Source organism: Eubalaena glacialis, unplaced genomic scaffold (assembly GCF_028564815.1).
Source record: "Eubalaena glacialis isolate mEubGla1 unplaced genomic scaffold, mEubGla1.1.hap2.+ XY H_3, whole genome shotgun sequence".
Classification (NCBI taxonomy): Eukaryota; Metazoa; Chordata; class Mammalia; order Artiodactyla; family Balaenidae; genus Eubalaena; species Eubalaena glacialis.
This window is the reverse complement of record NW_026871157.1, coordinates 1,578,734-1,595,091: the sequence shown is the minus strand read 5'-3', so window position 1 is coordinate 1,595,091 and position 16,358 is coordinate 1,578,734. Positions and strand designations below refer to the sequence as shown.

The 16,358-nt window shown below is 41.9% G+C and overlaps 1 protein-coding gene across 1 annotated transcript in view; it reads right to left on the bottom strand.

Annotated features, from left to right (window-relative positions):
* Nucleotides 1–3,482: 3,482 nt before the first annotated feature.
* The window catches only part of LOC133082989 (centriole and centriolar satellite protein OFD1-like), a 58,232-nt gene continuing 45,356 nt past the window's right edge, over nucleotides 3,483–16,358 (bottom strand). The window contains 5 exon segments of the mRNA XM_061179654.1: nucleotides 3,483–3,624; nucleotides 3,922–3,995; nucleotides 4,529–4,687; nucleotides 5,445–5,602; nucleotides 8,410–8,529. Coding sequence (XP_061035637.1) covers nucleotides 3,582–3,624; nucleotides 3,922–3,995; nucleotides 4,529–4,687; nucleotides 5,445–5,602; nucleotides 8,410–8,529 — 554 coding nt within the window. The 3' untranslated portion in view covers nucleotides 3,483–3,581.

The following is a 16,358-nucleotide window of genomic DNA, read 5'->3' as shown; positions in this document are numbered from 1 at the left end:
ACAAATGTATGGACCCAAGGGGGGAAAGTGTGTGTGTGGGTGCGTTGGTGGTGGTGGGATGAATTGGGAGATTGGGATTGACATGTATACACTAATATATATAAAATAGATACCGAATAAGAACCTGCTGTATAATAAATTTTTAAAAAAAGAGTAAAACACTTACAAATAAATTTAACCAAGGATTTCAAAGATCTGTACACTGAAAACTGTAAAACCCTGATGAAAGAAACTGAAGACAATACAAATAAATGGAAAGATATTCCATGCTCATGGATTGGAAGAATACTGTTAAAGTGTCCATTCCCCCCAAAGCAATCTACAGATTCAATGCAATCCCTATGAAAATTTGAAAGGCATTTTTCACAGAAATAGAAGAACCAATGCTATAGTTAGTAATTGTAAATTACACCACAAAATAAAATAAAACCCCATATAGCTAAAGCAATTTTAAGAAAAAACACAGTTGGAAGCATCACTCTTCCTGACCTGAAGCTATACAACAAAGCTATAGTAATCAAAACAGTATGGTATTGGCATAAAAACAGCCATATAGATCAATGGAACAGAATATAGAGCCCAGAAATAAACCCAGGTATATATGGTCAACTGATTTCTAACAAAGGAGCCAAGACTATATGAGGGAAAAAATAGTCTCATCAATGAGTGGTGTTGGGAAAATTGTATAGGCGAGTGCAAAAGAATGAAACTTGACACCTATCTTACACCATACACAAAAATCAACTCTAAATGGATTAGAGACTTGAACATAAGACCTGAAACCATAAAATTCCCAGAAGAAAACATAGGGGGTAAACATTGGTCTTGATGATGATTTTAATTTTTGCTTTTTGTATCCAACCAAACAAGTGAGACTACATTAATTAAAAAGCTTCTACACAGCAAATAATCAGCAAAATGAAAAGGTAATTTACAGAATGGGAGAAAATATTTGCAAACCATGTTTCTGATAAGGGGATAGTATCCCAAATATATAAAGAACTCATACAACTCAATAGCAAAAAAAACCCCAAGCCATTCAACTAAAAAATGGGCAGAGGAACTAAATGGACAATTACTCCATAGACAACATACGAGTGGCTAACAGGTACATGAAAAGGTGCTCAACTTAACTAATCATCAGGGCAATGCAAATCCAAACCACAATGAGATGTCACCTTATACATGTTTAAATAGCTATCATCAAAAAGATAAGCGATAACAAGTGTTGAGGATGTGGGAAAAAGGGGATCCTTGTGCACCACTGGTAGGAATGTAAATTGGTACAGCCACTATGAAAACACTATGGAGTTACCTCAAAAAATTAAAAATGGAACTACCATATGATCTAGGAACTCCACTTCTGGGTAAAGGAAATGAAAACACGATCTTGAAGAGATATCTGCATTGCTATGTTCATTGCAGCATTACTCACAACAGCCAAGATAGGAAACGACCTGAGCGTCCATCAAAGGATGAATGAAGAGAACGTGGTATACATACCCACAATGGAATATTATTCAGCCATGAGACAAAAGGAAATTCTGCCATTTGCACGAACGTGGCTGGACCTTGAGGGCATTATGTTAAGTGACACAAGGTAGACAAAGACAAGTTCTGTATGATGTCACTTATACATGGAATCTAAAAAGCTGAACTCGTAGAAAGAGACAAAAATGGTGGTTACCAAGGGCTGGGGGTGGGGAAGAGGAGATGTTGGTCTAATAGCAAAAACTTGCAGTTGGAAGATGAGTAAGTTCAGGGGATCTAATGTACAGCAGGGTGATTATAGTTCATACTGTATTATATACTTGAAAGTTGCTGAGAGTAAATCTTAAATGTTGTCACCAAGTGGTAATTATGTGGCATGATGCAGGTGTTAATGCTATGGTGTTTATCAGTTTGCAATATATCAAATCAACATGTTCTATACCTTAAACTCACACAATGTTATACGTCCATTATATCTCAAAGCTGGAAGGAAAAAAAAAAGTTATCTGCGGTGCTGTTGAAAGAGAACATGCCAAGTTCTTGGTGGCAATGAGGCTCAATGTAGGATGGGCTACGTGTAATAATGAACGATGCCTGGACAACTTATTTCTTCACACTATTTTCAAAGGTATACTTAAATGAATAATTCCTTAGAAGCCTAAGGAATAATAAACACCCCCAAATCTCCTTCCCGCTTTGTTATGGAACCTAACAGCCAAACAAGTTTCGCCGGCAACAATTGAGCCCAGTCTGTATATGTAAAGGGAAAGGAATCCTCTAGAGTTTTACTGGCCAGACAGACCAGACCAGCCCTGCCTGTGCTAGATGCTGGGTGACCACCGGTTAGCACTGAAAGTCTCACATGCTGGAAAACCCCTAAGGCCAGGCACCCTCAGAGGAGTTCTGTGTGCACTTTTTGGTGACTACACTGGCAGTGTCATTAAAGAACTTTTCCGAGATGCTGCCACGTGCAAGCAAGATGCTGGGCTGAGAGCTGCACGGGTACAAAGATGAAGGGGAAAGCGAGCAAATGAGTCCCCTCTTCCCTTTGTGGAAGTTATGCTGGTGCTGCATTTGAGTGCAGTTTCCTAGATTTGGGCGATGTGTAGTTTCTAAAGGTCATTCTGGAGAGGGACATCTGATGGGTGACCCACTGAAAGTCCCGGGATGTCTTCCACCAGACCAGCTCCAGAACAGCCCAGGTCAGAGGCAGTACCGGTTTCGACACCTGGGTATACATCTGTGACCTGATGGCCATGAGACCTTGGCCAAGTCACTAACCTCTCTGTGCCTCGCGTTTCCTGATCTGTAAAATGCGGACACTCACAGTACCTACACTTTTTATGGCTGACACGAGCACTAACTGAGTTAATACCTATAAAGGTTTAAAACTATACCTGGCACACAGCAAGTGCTCGATAAATGTTACCTTCTCTTTTATCACTTCAGAAGGGTTTGTGTTGATTCTCAAGAAAAAGATGTCAAAAGTAACAGACCAGAGGTGATATAATACTATTTCTAGAGCCTAGAATAGAAAAACCCGTGTCTCTATGTTCAGGGACAAATCACAGAGTGTCAGGGAAGACGGCTTTTTGTTTGACAGCTGGTAGCCCGACTCTGGAGAGGAAGGAACACAGCTGAAACTTCCAAAATGCAGGCCTAGAACTTGACCAATAAGGTAAGTTTTCAAGTAGACATAACCTAAGACAAAAATGGAAAAAAAACCCAGCAGCTCATTCCAGTGTAATGAAGGGCCTAAGAATGAGACATGCTGAAGAGGTGTCCCTTTTTTTTTTTTTGAATGTGTTTTATTTTTTATACAGCAGGGTCTTATTAGTTATCTATTTTATACATATTAGTGTATATATGTCAATCTCAATCTCCCAATTCATCCCACCCCATCCCCCCACAGAGATGTCACTTAACTAGCTTATTTTTCATTTATACACTATAGTACCAAATAGAATTATGGAAAAAAAAATCACACTGGATCAAACATGACTTTTTATTGAGAATTTTGTCTTATCACAGAGAAATCACAAGCCTTTAGTTACGATATCTGAGTAAGAAGCTGCGCAGCAAAAACACGGTTACCAAGTGTCATCTGGTTCCTCGTGAGAAAAGCCTGTCAAACTAAATTAGGGAAAAACAAAAAATTTAAAAATTTGTTAAATTCTTGTTAAGTTTATTCAGGGATCTCTGTCATGCTCTCCTTCCCTGTGGGGTTTCTGCCCTTGCTTACGATCTGCATCAGTAGCAATTTCACAGGTTACAAAATACAATCGATTTTTTTTTTTTTTTTGAAGTCAATCATTTTGACTGATTCAGTTTCTTAAAGGCAGACTCAAATATCTGAACCTTTCCCTGGCTGACAAAAGCAGCAATAATGATAATGGTTTGCACAAGAACACAACGTAGGGGACGCCATACCTTCCATCTTTGATGGCATCACTAGATGGCAGTGTGTCCACCTGTGAGCCCTCTATGACCACCTTTTTTGAACTCTGACACAAAGGGGTGGGGAGAAGAATTTTGCAATTAGATGTGGATTCATTTTATTAAACACTTTATGATTTCTCTAAGAATTATTTTTGAAATATATATGTAATTTAAGAGTCTAAAAAAGCAGTGACTTTTAAACATGACATTTAGCAAGCACATCAGAATAAACTACCTGGAAGGCATTCTCAACACCCATAGTACTTTAGACTTACATAAAATATTACTGTCTTAGGACTAATGCGTTCAGTATTCGTTCATAGGGCTTTCATTACATTTATTTCTTGTTCTTAAAATAATAAGAGACATCCCAACTTTCACAAACTTTGACAAATCAAAATCTCTTCAATCTTTTACCCAAGCCAAAGGGATGACATTTTGTCAGGAGTGTACTGAGGCTGCATGTGAACTCTGGACTTTCTATGCTTTTACCTTTGTCCCCACTGGAGAAGGCAGATCCTTATCCCCCAGGTTTCAAGTAAACCACAGAAGCCCTCGGCACCCGCACCCACAGACACCCCGTCCACAGCATAGGCACCTTATCTGTGGTGTCCTGGTCTTGACCCTGTTGGAGGATCTTCATATACTTCTCTAAAAGATTTTCACTACAGACAGATTTAGATTTGTCTTTCGTTTCCTGAATGCTCATTTCGAATTCTTTTTCCATTTCCATCTTCAATGATTCTTCAATTAGCCTCTGAAATAGGTGAGGACCAAAATAAGAAATATACAATGACATCTTTTAAAACTTCTAAGGGTTGAAAAATGCACAGTAATATAATCCTGACCCTTTAAGTACAACCTGCATGCCAGAGAACTGTTTCTTTTTTTAATTGAAGTCATTGCTACTATCAAAGGGGGACAAAAACTTGTCATCTCAATGAAGGAAGGGATTAATCTGCCTCAACTGTCCCGTGCTGTAGCCCAGATTAACCTGGAGGCCAAGGACCTTCCACATGGAAGATTAATTCACATAAGCCTCAGCAGGCAGGCGAAGTGGCCCGAGTCATCCATCTGGGACTAGAATCAGAGCCAGAAGAGCACCAAAGGCGGAGGGCAGGGGCGCCCCGGAAGCCACCTCCCCGGGGTTCCCTGAGTCCCAGCTAGCCAACCCTGGGAGTCTCTCCTTTCAACCTCATTTACAACGAGAAGATCAACAGCAAAACAAGGTCCTCCTCATTTACGAGCCTGTTTTCAGGACCAGATGAGGATGCACATGAATGGGGCTGGCCATGCTACCCTGAACCAGGAAAGGCACGAGGCCTGCATGCCCTGCAGCCATCCTCAGTGCTCTCCAGCGAACAAGAGGGTCAGGGGCCACCAGTGGCTTGTTCACTTCTCTGCCACTCCTAGGACTTCAGGACACACGAAGGACTCACCCTCCCGAGAGCAGGGCGCTTGCTGCAGGGGGGCCACGAAGCAGCTAGGACAGAGAACTCACTGGGCATCCTCACCCTTTCCTGGTCCAGCTTTTCTACTTCTTGCCGTTCCCTTTCCAGAGCTTCTTGCCACCCGCTCTGCCTCTGCTCTTCTCCCTGACTTCGTTCCTTTGCTTGTTGTTCCCGTATTGTTTCTTCTTCCTCCTGTTCTCCAAGTGGTTTCTGATCTACACCTAACGGGACAGAAAATAAAGAATCAACAGCTTCCAGCAGCAGATTTTTCAAACAAACGTGGGATCAGCTTTGGCAGGGGCCTTGCCAAGCCCCAGGGAGACCGCGTGATTCTCGGCCGCCTCTGTGCACCTGCTTTGAGCAACTGCTCCCCCCTCACGGCCTTCGAGGCTCCAGACCCACTCCCGGCAGCAAGCCCCGCCCACCTCTCACCTCACTGAGATGAACCCAGGTCATCCTCAGCACCACGACATCCACTGTCCTCCCCTCCGCCCCCATCTCCTCCCTCCTCCATCCTTGCCAAGGTGAGCCCTGCATTTCTGCCTCTGCATTGGTTTCCAAGCCCGCTCCATCCTTAGGATTCTGATGCAGACATTCGTCCCCATTTATTTCCACAGCACTTTTGTCACTCCCCACCCGCCACCCACTCCCACAGAGGCACTCGAGTGTCTTGGGCCCGGAGCACGACAAAACCACCACCCTCCCTGCTTCCCCGCTCGGGCCACCTTGCCGTCACCCCACTTCCTCCGGGCTGACCCCTCCCCTGGGGTTTTGGTTCCCACCTCCGTCCTGATCATGCACACACATTTTCTCTCGTCCTGACCTCTCGCCCAGGCCTCAAATCCATGCTGTCGGCGGGGCACTGCCCTGCCATCTGCGTTCCCGTCCCTTTCACTGTGCTCTTTCTACGCTCTGTCCACACGGCCACCAGGGCTTACGGCTTCTGCCTCCCGCTCCCGCTGCTGCAGCGAGGGTCCTGACCACCATCTCCTGCACAGCTCCAATACCGGAGTCTACGCTCTCCCTGACACCAGTCGCTCGGCCTTCAAGCCACCCCGCTTCCTTAGCACCAGTCACTCCCTGAAGGCCAGGATTTGCTGTGCGCCGTCTCTGCTCCAGCAGGGTCCACACCCGTGGCAGCCTAGGCCCCGACACGCTGCCTTTTTCCTTCTGCACTGACTTCCTCCCTGTCACCACCACGCCTGCACCTGAAACACCCTATACGTGCACCAGCGCACTCCCCGACCCCCAGCTTCTCTCGCCTGCTCCCCCCTCGCGTCCGCGGGCTCCCTGACCCGACGCGCTCCCGCCCCCGCCACCTCTCCCGCAAAACCCCACCTACCCCGCGAGCCCCAACCCAAGCGCACCTACGTGTCCCCACAGGGACAGGAAGCCAGCCTCTCCAGCGCCATATTCACACGGTATTTTGTGCCTGCCTCGTCCAAAACCCTGTGTATCATTTTACTCCTTCTATTCCTTCCAGGCGAGGCCCATGCTTTAATTATCTGTCGACTCCCTAGAGCCCACAGCACAAGTCCCTGTGCCTCACAGGTTTCATTACATTCCAACCCCGCTGATGACTATGCTGACCCTTCTCCTCCAGCTCCGGCCTGCAACCTCATTTCTTCCCCCCTAAACAATGCTGAGAAACAGACAAACTCGTAGACTCACCAGAGGACTCTGAACCTCTTCGCCATGCCCTGTTCTACACCACCAACACAACTGAGCTAGCTTTCCTAATAGGAGAGAGGTAACAATCTTCTCTGTCCCTTGACCCCGGCCATGAACTTGAACACCAGAGGTGGCAGCTGGTCATTTCCACAGGCAGAAACGCACCCTTCTGCCTCCTTGCTGGGGGAGAAGGTTCGCTCCCAAATGGTGTCGCTTTCTCGTGATCTCAGATAGGAATGCTGTTTGGTACCAATTCAAAAAGTTAAAGAAGGAAGAAAAAAGGGCTCCTTCTTGGCCGTGGGGTATACTTTGTGGCTGCAGAGTGGCATACAAAAACCTCTTGGACAAAAACCTCTTTGCACATAAGAGTGAAAAAAAAAAAAAAAAGGAAGCTTTTCCACTGGGCACCTCAAAGATACCAAGTTTCAGCCTTTTCATTTCTCTTTGGGCCCAGATGCAGAGGTGAAATGAACAGCAGAGAATTTCTCAGTCATCAAAATGTAGACACACTACTTAATAATCATTTTAAAAGCCATTATTATAATCTCCATTCCATCTCAGAGGCAGAACGCCTATCTACTCAGTTGGTTTCCCTTATTCTATTATTTTTATTCCCATCTCTGCCAGGTGGCTGCCCATCAGGTCCGCTCTCGGGTGACCACCATCCCTACTCAGTACCCATCCGACTGGAGGTCCTTGGTGACGGCTTGCTGACCGTCCCACCCTTTCACTAGAAGCTCCGTGAAGCAGGGACTTGGGCTGGTTCACTGCTGAATTCCCAGCCCCCATGAAAATGCCCAGCACAGAAAAAGCTCTTGATCAAGTTGCCCTGAAAGAGTGCTTTCCAGAATGATTTACGCTGGAATCAGCAAAATCAACCCTCTCAAAAATCTCTTGCTTCTGTCAGCAACTCACATATTCCTGAGTACTGTGACTTCAAACAACCTGCTTACAAGAGGCTTTACGTAGGTTTGGGGGATGATGTTCTCCCAACGTTTACAAACGCCTAGTAGGTGGTTTCATTTGAGGAATTGCCAGTATAAGGCTTCAGCACTTTGGTCCAAGGAGAAAAGGACCTGGCTACTGGCCAAGCCCCGAACCAAAGCTCCCATCTCCCCGTCCACATGCTGGTAAGGGACAGGGGGAGTCTGGAGAAGGGAAGGGGAGAGACAAAGTGGGCCAGACAAGTGAAGTCCGATGATCACTTTTTCTCCAGTATCATCAGCTTTTCTGAAGATTGAAATATAAAGGGTTAACTTTCCTAACTTTTTAAGGCATGAAGGAAGCAAAGAGACAGAAAGAAAAATAATATTAAATATTATTATTAACATATCTCATTAGTTAAAGCAAAACTTACTTGGGTACCGATAAGAGACAGGTCTGGCAGGCACAGTGGCTGCAGCACCTTCCACGTGAGGCATGTTGCCAGCAGGATGGAGGCCGTCCATCTCAAACTGCCTCGGCACGTTCCCTGCATCTACATGAGGTGCAAACGAGTCTCCCATGAGTCCTTAACAGTAGCAGCAAGAGAAGGGAGGGTGGGGATGACTCCTTGCTGAGCACTTAAGTTTCAGACAAAGCAACTGGGCCAGCTCTTTCCTTACAGGATTCTAGGAAGTCATCCTAGCCACTTGCCAATGTATCTGTTTCTCAAAGCATTCTTAGGAGATTCATTTACAAACTGAATTTGTTACCCAGTAGGAAAATCAATCCAGTGACAGAAGAATTCACCTGGCTTGGCAGATAATCATTTGAATTCTATTTAAATATCAATGATTTAACAAAGTTAATGAAGTTGGTTACAAAGATCTGGTAAAACATACTAAGCCCTTTCATTTACCTGTTCAAAATACTATACACTCAGACTTGAGGATGAAGCTCACAAGGCAAACAACAATAGGTTAATATACAAATATAAAGACTTCCTGGGGGATCGGATCAAGATGGTGGAGGAGGAGGACATGGAGCTCACCTTCTCCCACAAATACATCAAAAATACATCTACACATGGAACAATTCTCACAAAACATCGACTGAACACTGGCAGAGGACCTCAGACTTCCAAAAGGGTGATGAAAACGCCAGGTGAGTGGGTAGGATAAAAGATAAAAGAAAAAAAAAAAGAGAAAGAGAAAGGAATCGGGACAGGACCTGCACCCACGGGAAGGAGCTGCGAAAAAGGAAAGGTTTCTGCACCCTGGCAAGTCCCCTCACTGGTGGGGAGATCAGCTGGGAAAGAGGGGGAGCTTCGAAGACTTGGAGGAGAGCGCAGCAACCGGGTTGCAGAGGGCAAAACAGACAGAGACCTGCACAGACGGTTGGTGCCGCCACCCGGCACCCCTCACCCTGCTGGGGCGGGTGGGGGCTAGGTGCTGAGGCTCAGGCTTCAGAGGTCAGAACCGGGGAGACAGCCTGAGGGCGCTAGGGTGTGGTGTGCCACAACTGAGGGAGTACAGGAAGAAGCCTGGGACGGCCAGATAGGCAAGGTGCCGTTGTTGGGGGACGTGCAAGGAGAGGAGCAGGACCACCATAGGAGCTTCTCTCTCCATGTGCACTCTCAGGTGGCAGGGCACCGCTTACACAAGCTCTGGGGGCAGGTGCAACCGCTGCCACTGCCGAGGATCCCACAACCGGGCACCAACCACTGCCCCTGCCCTCCTGGGAGGATGCATGGGCCGCACACCTGCACACCCCTATCACAGGGATAACAACCAGCACACACTGAGGAAAGAGATGGTAAGCATCCAAACCAAAAACGGTCCTCACGCAAAAAAATACTAAACTCACACAAGCTACGCAGGGATGCTTTTGCATATAAATAGCGCTCCAAGACCACAGTAGATGATAATTGTTTCTCCTAAATTCAGAGTAAGAGAAATATAAGTAAAATGCAGAAGCAGAGGGACCACTCCCAGATAAAAGACCAAGAGAATTCCCCTGAAAGAACAAACAATGAAACAGACCTCTTCAGTCTAACAGACACTGAGTTAAAAAAAAAGAAAAGAAAAGAAAAGAAAATACTGAAGGAATTAAGAAAGGCTATCAACAGAAATGTGGATAACTATAAAAAGGAACTAGAAACTATAAGCAGGAGCTAAGAAAAATTAGAAAATTCATTTGCCAAGACTAAAGGTGAGCTAAAGGCAATGAATACCAGAATGAATAATGCAGGAGAAACAATAAGTGATCTGGAAGACAGAATAATGGAAATTACACAATCAAAACAGCAGAAAGAAAACCAAAAAAAAAAAAAGAAAGCAATGTAAGAGACCAATGGGATAATATAAAGCAGGTCAATCTACCCATAATGGGGATTCCAGAAGGAGAAGAAAAAGGGGTTAGAAAATGTATTTGAAGAAACTATGGCTGAACACTTGCCAAACCTAAAGAAACAGATATCCAGATACAGGAAGCACAAAGAGTCCCAAACAAGGTAAATCCAAAGAGACCTATACCAAGACATATTATAATAAACATGGCAAAAGTTAAAGAGAGGATTCTAAAGGCAGCAAAAGAAAAACAAAGAGTTAATTAAAAGGGAACCCTCCCATAAGGCTATCAACTGATTTTTCTAAAGAAACGCTGCAGGCCAGAAATGAGTGGCAAAATATATTCAAAGTCTTGAAATGGGAAAATCTACAACCTAGAATACTCTACCCAGCAAGATTATCATTTAGAAGAGGAGGAGAAATAAAGAATTTCTCAGACAAGCAAAAACGAAAAGAAAACAGCAATACTAAACCTACCTGAAAAGAAATATTGAAAGGTCTTCTCTAAATAGAAAAAAAAAAAAAAAAAGATACAGGAAAGAAGAAATCACTATTGAAAGTAAATCACTTAAATTAGCCAGTATATAGATCAAAAAGAAAAAAACAAAACCCAATTTGTGAAAGTGACGATAAAACAAGGAACAGCAAAAGGATAAACATGAAGATGTAAAAAAAAGGACATCAAAACCATAAAAGGTGGGGAAGGAAAGTAAGAAAATGTAGACTTTTTTTTAAGAATGTGTTTGGGCCTATATGACTATCAGTCTAAAACAAGCAGATACAGGAAGGGACTCACATACTTGAAAAACAGGGCAACTGCAAGTCAAAAACATACAACAGATTCACAAAAACCAGAAACAAAACACAAGCATAAGATAAAAGGAAATCTTCAAACCACAAAAAGAAAGAACAGAGAAGAAACATAGAATTAACTGGAAAACAAGATTTAAAATGGCAATAAATACATATGTATCAATAATTACCTTAAATGTCAATGGACTGAATGCTCCAATAAAAAGACATAGAAGGACTTCCCTGGTGGTGCAGTGGTTAAGACTCCATGCTCCCAATGCAGGGGGCTCGGGTTCAATCCCTGGTCAGGGAACTAGATCCCACATGCATGCTGCAACTAAGAAGCCCACCTGCTGCAACTAAGGAGCCAATGTGCTGCAACTAAGACCCAGCACTACCAAATTAATTAATTAATTAATTAAAAAAACAACAACAGAGTAGCAGACTGGATTAAAAAACAAGAGCCTACAATATTCTGCCTACAAGAGACCCATCTTAGGGAAAAGTACACACATAGATGGAAAGTGAGGGGATGGAAAAAGATATCATGCAAACGGAAATGACAAGAAAGCAGCAATTGCAATACTCATAACAGACAAAATAGACTTTAAAACAAAGGTCATAAAGTAATATAAAGAAGGACACTATATAATGGTAAAAGGATCAATACAAGAAGAGGCTTTTACACGCATCAACATATATGCACGTAATATAGGAGCACCCAAATACATAAAACAAATACTAACAGACATAAAGGGAGAAATTGATGGGAATACAATAGTAGCAGGAGATTTTAACACACACTAACATCAATGGACAGATCTTCTAGACAAGATCAGTAAGGCAACAGAGGTCCTAAATGATACAGTAGAAAAGTTAGAATTAATTGATATTTTCAGGACATTACATCCAAGAAAAAGAACAGAATATGAATTCTTTTCAAGTGCACATGGACCATTCTCTAAGACTGACCACATACTAGGGCACAAAACTAACCTCAACAAATTTAAGCATACAGAAATTATTTCAAGCATCTTCTCTGACCACAACAGCATGAAACTAGAAATTAAGCACAGAAAAAGAAATGAGAAAAAAACAATTACACAGAGACTAAACAACATGTTACTAAAAAACCAATGGGTCAACGAGAAAATCAAAAAGAAAATTAGGGACTTCCCTGGTGGTCCAGTGGTTACGACTCTGCATGCCCAATGCAGGGGGCCTGGGTTCGATCCCTGGTCAGGGAACTAGATCCCACATGTCGCAACTAAAGATCCCACATGCTGCAACGAAGATCCCACACGTGGCAACAAAGATGTCACGTGCTGCAACCAAGACTTGGAGCAACCAAATAAATTAATAAACGAATATTTTTTTAAAAAAAGAAAAATTTAAAAATACCTTGAGACAAATGGCAATGAAAACACAACCATACAAAATCTATGGGACATAGCAAAAGCAGTTCTTGGAAGGAAGTTCATAGAGATTCAGGCTTTCCTCAAAAAACAAAAAGAAATCTCAAATAACCTAATATACCACCTAAAAGAATTAGAAAAAGAACAAACAAAACTGAAAGTCAGCAGAAGGAAGGAAATAATAAAGATCAGGGAGGAAATGAATAAAATAGAGATTTAAAAAATAGAAAAAAATCAGTAAAAACAAGAGCTGGTTCTTTGAAAGGGTAAACAAAATTAACAAACCTTTGGCCAGGCTCACCAAGAAGAGAAGAGAGAGAATCCAAATAAACAAAATAAAAAAATGAAAAAGGAGAAATCTCAACTGATACTTCAGAAATACATAAGACAACACTATGAACATTATATGCCAACAAATTCAACAACGTAGAAGAAACGGACAACTTTATAGAAACACGCAGCCCACCAAAATGGAATCAAGAAGCAATAAATCATTTGAACAGACCGATCACTAGAAGTGAAATCCGTAGTCAAAAAACTTCCTACAAACGTAAGTCCAGGACCAGATGGCTTCACACGCAAATTCTACCAAACATACAAAGAAGACTTTATATTGATCCTTCTCAAACTCTTCCAAAAACTTGAGGAGGGAACACACCCAAAGACATTCTATGAAGCCACCATCACCCTGACACCTAAACCAGACAAAGACACCACCAAGAAGGAAAATATCTTTGATGCATGCAGATGCAAAAATCCTCAACAAACTATTAGCAAACCGAATCCAGCAACACATAAAAAAGATCATACACCACGACCAAGTGGGATTCATCGCAACTTCACAAGGATGGTTCAACATACACAAATCTATCAATGTGATATACCACATAAACAAAAGACAAAAACCACATGGTCATCTCAATAGATGCAGAAAAAGCATCTGACAAAATTCAACATCCATTCATGATAAAAACTCTCACCAAAGTGGGTATAGAGGGAGCGTGTCTCAACATAATAAAAGCTATTTATGACAAACCCACAGCCAATGTAATACTCAACAGTGAAAAGCTGAAAACCTTCCTGCTAAAATCTGGAACAACTGAAGGATGCCCACTCTCACCCCTTCTATTCAACATAGTACTGAAAGTCCTAGCCACAGCAATCATACAAGAGAAAGAAATAAAAGATATCCAAATTGGAAGCGAAGAGGTACAATGGTCACTATATGCAAATGACATGACACTATATTCAATATATAGAACACCCTAAGGACTCCACACAAAAACTACTAGATCTAATAAATGAATTCAGCTAAGCAGCAGGATACAAGATTAACATTTGGAAATCTGTTGCATTTCTTTACAGTAACAATGAAATACCAGAACGGGAATGTAAAAAAAAATACCTTTTAAAATTGCACCAGAATCCAAAAAACAAAAACACCGAAAAATAAACATGACCAAGGAGGTGAAAGACTTATACACTGAGAACTACAAAACATAAATAAAGAAATTAAAGAGGATTCAAAGAAATAGAAAGATATCCCATGCTCTTGGATTGGAAGAGTGTTGTTAAAATGGCCATATTAACCAAAGCAACCTACAGATTTAATGTGATCCCTATCAAATGACCCATAACATTTTTCACAGAACTAGAACAAATAATCCTCAAATTTATACTGAACCATAAAAGACCCAGAATTGCCAAAGCAATCCTGAGGCAAAAAAACAAGGCAGGGGCATTACCCTCCCAGACTTCAGACAATACTACAAAGCTACAGTAATCAAAACAGCATAGTACTGGCACAAAACAGACATATGGATCAATGAAACAGAACAGAGCCCAGAAACAAACCCATACACTTACGGTCAATCTTCGACAAAGAAGGAAAGAATATACAATGGGAAAAAGACGGTCTCTTCAGCAAGTGGCGTTGGGAAAGTTGGACAGCTGCATGTAAATTAATGAATTTAGTACACACCATTTCACCATACACAAAAATAAACTCAAAATGGGTTAAAGATTTAAACATAAGACATGACAACATAAAAATCCTAGGAAAAATCCTAGGGAAAATATTTTCTGACATAAATCGTAACAATATTTTTTAGGTCAGTCTCCCAAGGCAACAGAAATAAAAACAAAAATAAACAAATGGGACCTAATCAAACTTATAAGCTTTTGCACATCAAAGGAAATCATAAACAAGACAAAAAGACAACCCTCAGAATGGGAGAAAATATTTGCAAGTGATGCGACTAACAAGGGCTTAATCTCCAAAATATACAAACAGCTCATACAACTCGACAACAAAAGAACAAACAACACAATCGAAAAATGGGCTGAAGACCTTAATAGACATTTCTCAAAAGAAGACATACAGATGGCCAGTAAAGAAAAGATGCTCTAGATGCAAAAATTCTTAACAAAACTTTAGCAAATTGAATGTGACAATATATAAAAAGGGTACAGTGTTGGGAAAAGAGCAAGGAAGCCCAGGTGCCTAAACTGAATGAGCCAGGAGAGTGAGCTGAGATCTGAGAAGTAAAGGGAACTAGATCAAGAGGGCCAGAGTGCATGTTCCAGATCACCTGACTTAATTGGTTTTATTTATTTATTTATTTTGGCCACAGCAAGTGGGATTCTTAGTTCCCCAACCAGGGATGGAACCTGTGCCCCCTGCATTGGAAGCACAGACTCTTAACCACTGGACCGCCAGGGAAGTCCCATGACTTAATTGGTTTTAATGGCCCTGAACTGAATGGGTAATACTAATGGTGATAATCTGAGACCCCTTTATAGGCAAAAAGGGAAGATTTGCGGGGAGAGTGAATACCACAGAGAGAACTGTTAACCTCAGCGTAAGGACCTGGACTTTTCATCTGAGTGGGATACTTGAGAAGCCAGTACAGGGTTTTGAGCAGAGGAGTGATATATCATTATTTGACTGTTTTAACACTCTATTTTGCTGAGAACATATTTTAGTAGAGTAAGGTTAGAACCAGGTAGACCAAATAATATGTAAATCAAAGTATTTTGTAAATTATAATTTTAATAAATTATAATGAATCAAATTTTAATGAATCAAATATTGGGATAATTTATAAAAAAAGAAAAGATGCTCAACATCACTAATTATCAGAGAAATGCAAATCAAAACTACAATGAGGTACCATCTCACACCACTCAGAATGGCCATCGTTAAAAAGTCTACAAATAATAAATGCTGGAGAGGGTGTGGAGAACAAACAACTCTCCTACACTGTTGGTGGGAATGTAAGTTGTTGCAGCCACTATGGAAAACAGTATGGCAGTTCCTTAGAAAGCTAAAAATAGAATTACCATATGGTCCAGCAATCCCACTCCTGGGCATATACCCAGACAAAACTCGAATCCAGAAAGATACATGCACCCCTATGTTCATAGCAGCACTATTCACATTAGCCAAGACAAGGAAACAACCTAAATGTCCATTGAAAGATGAATGGATAAAGAAGATGTGGTGCATATATACAATGGAATACTACTCAGCCATAAAAAAGAACAAAATAATGCCATTTGCAGCAACACAGATGGAACTAGAGATTATCATACTAAGTGAAGTACGTCAGAAAGAGAAAGACAAATTCCATAGGATATCACTTGAACATAGAGTCTAAAATATGGCACAAATGAACCTATCTATGAAACAGAAACAGACTCACAGACATAGAGAACAGACCTGTGGCTGCCAAGGGGAAGAGGCGGGAGAGAGAGGGATGGACTAGGAGTTTGGGGTTAGTAGATGCAAACTATGACATTTAGAATGAATAAAACAACAAGGTCCTACT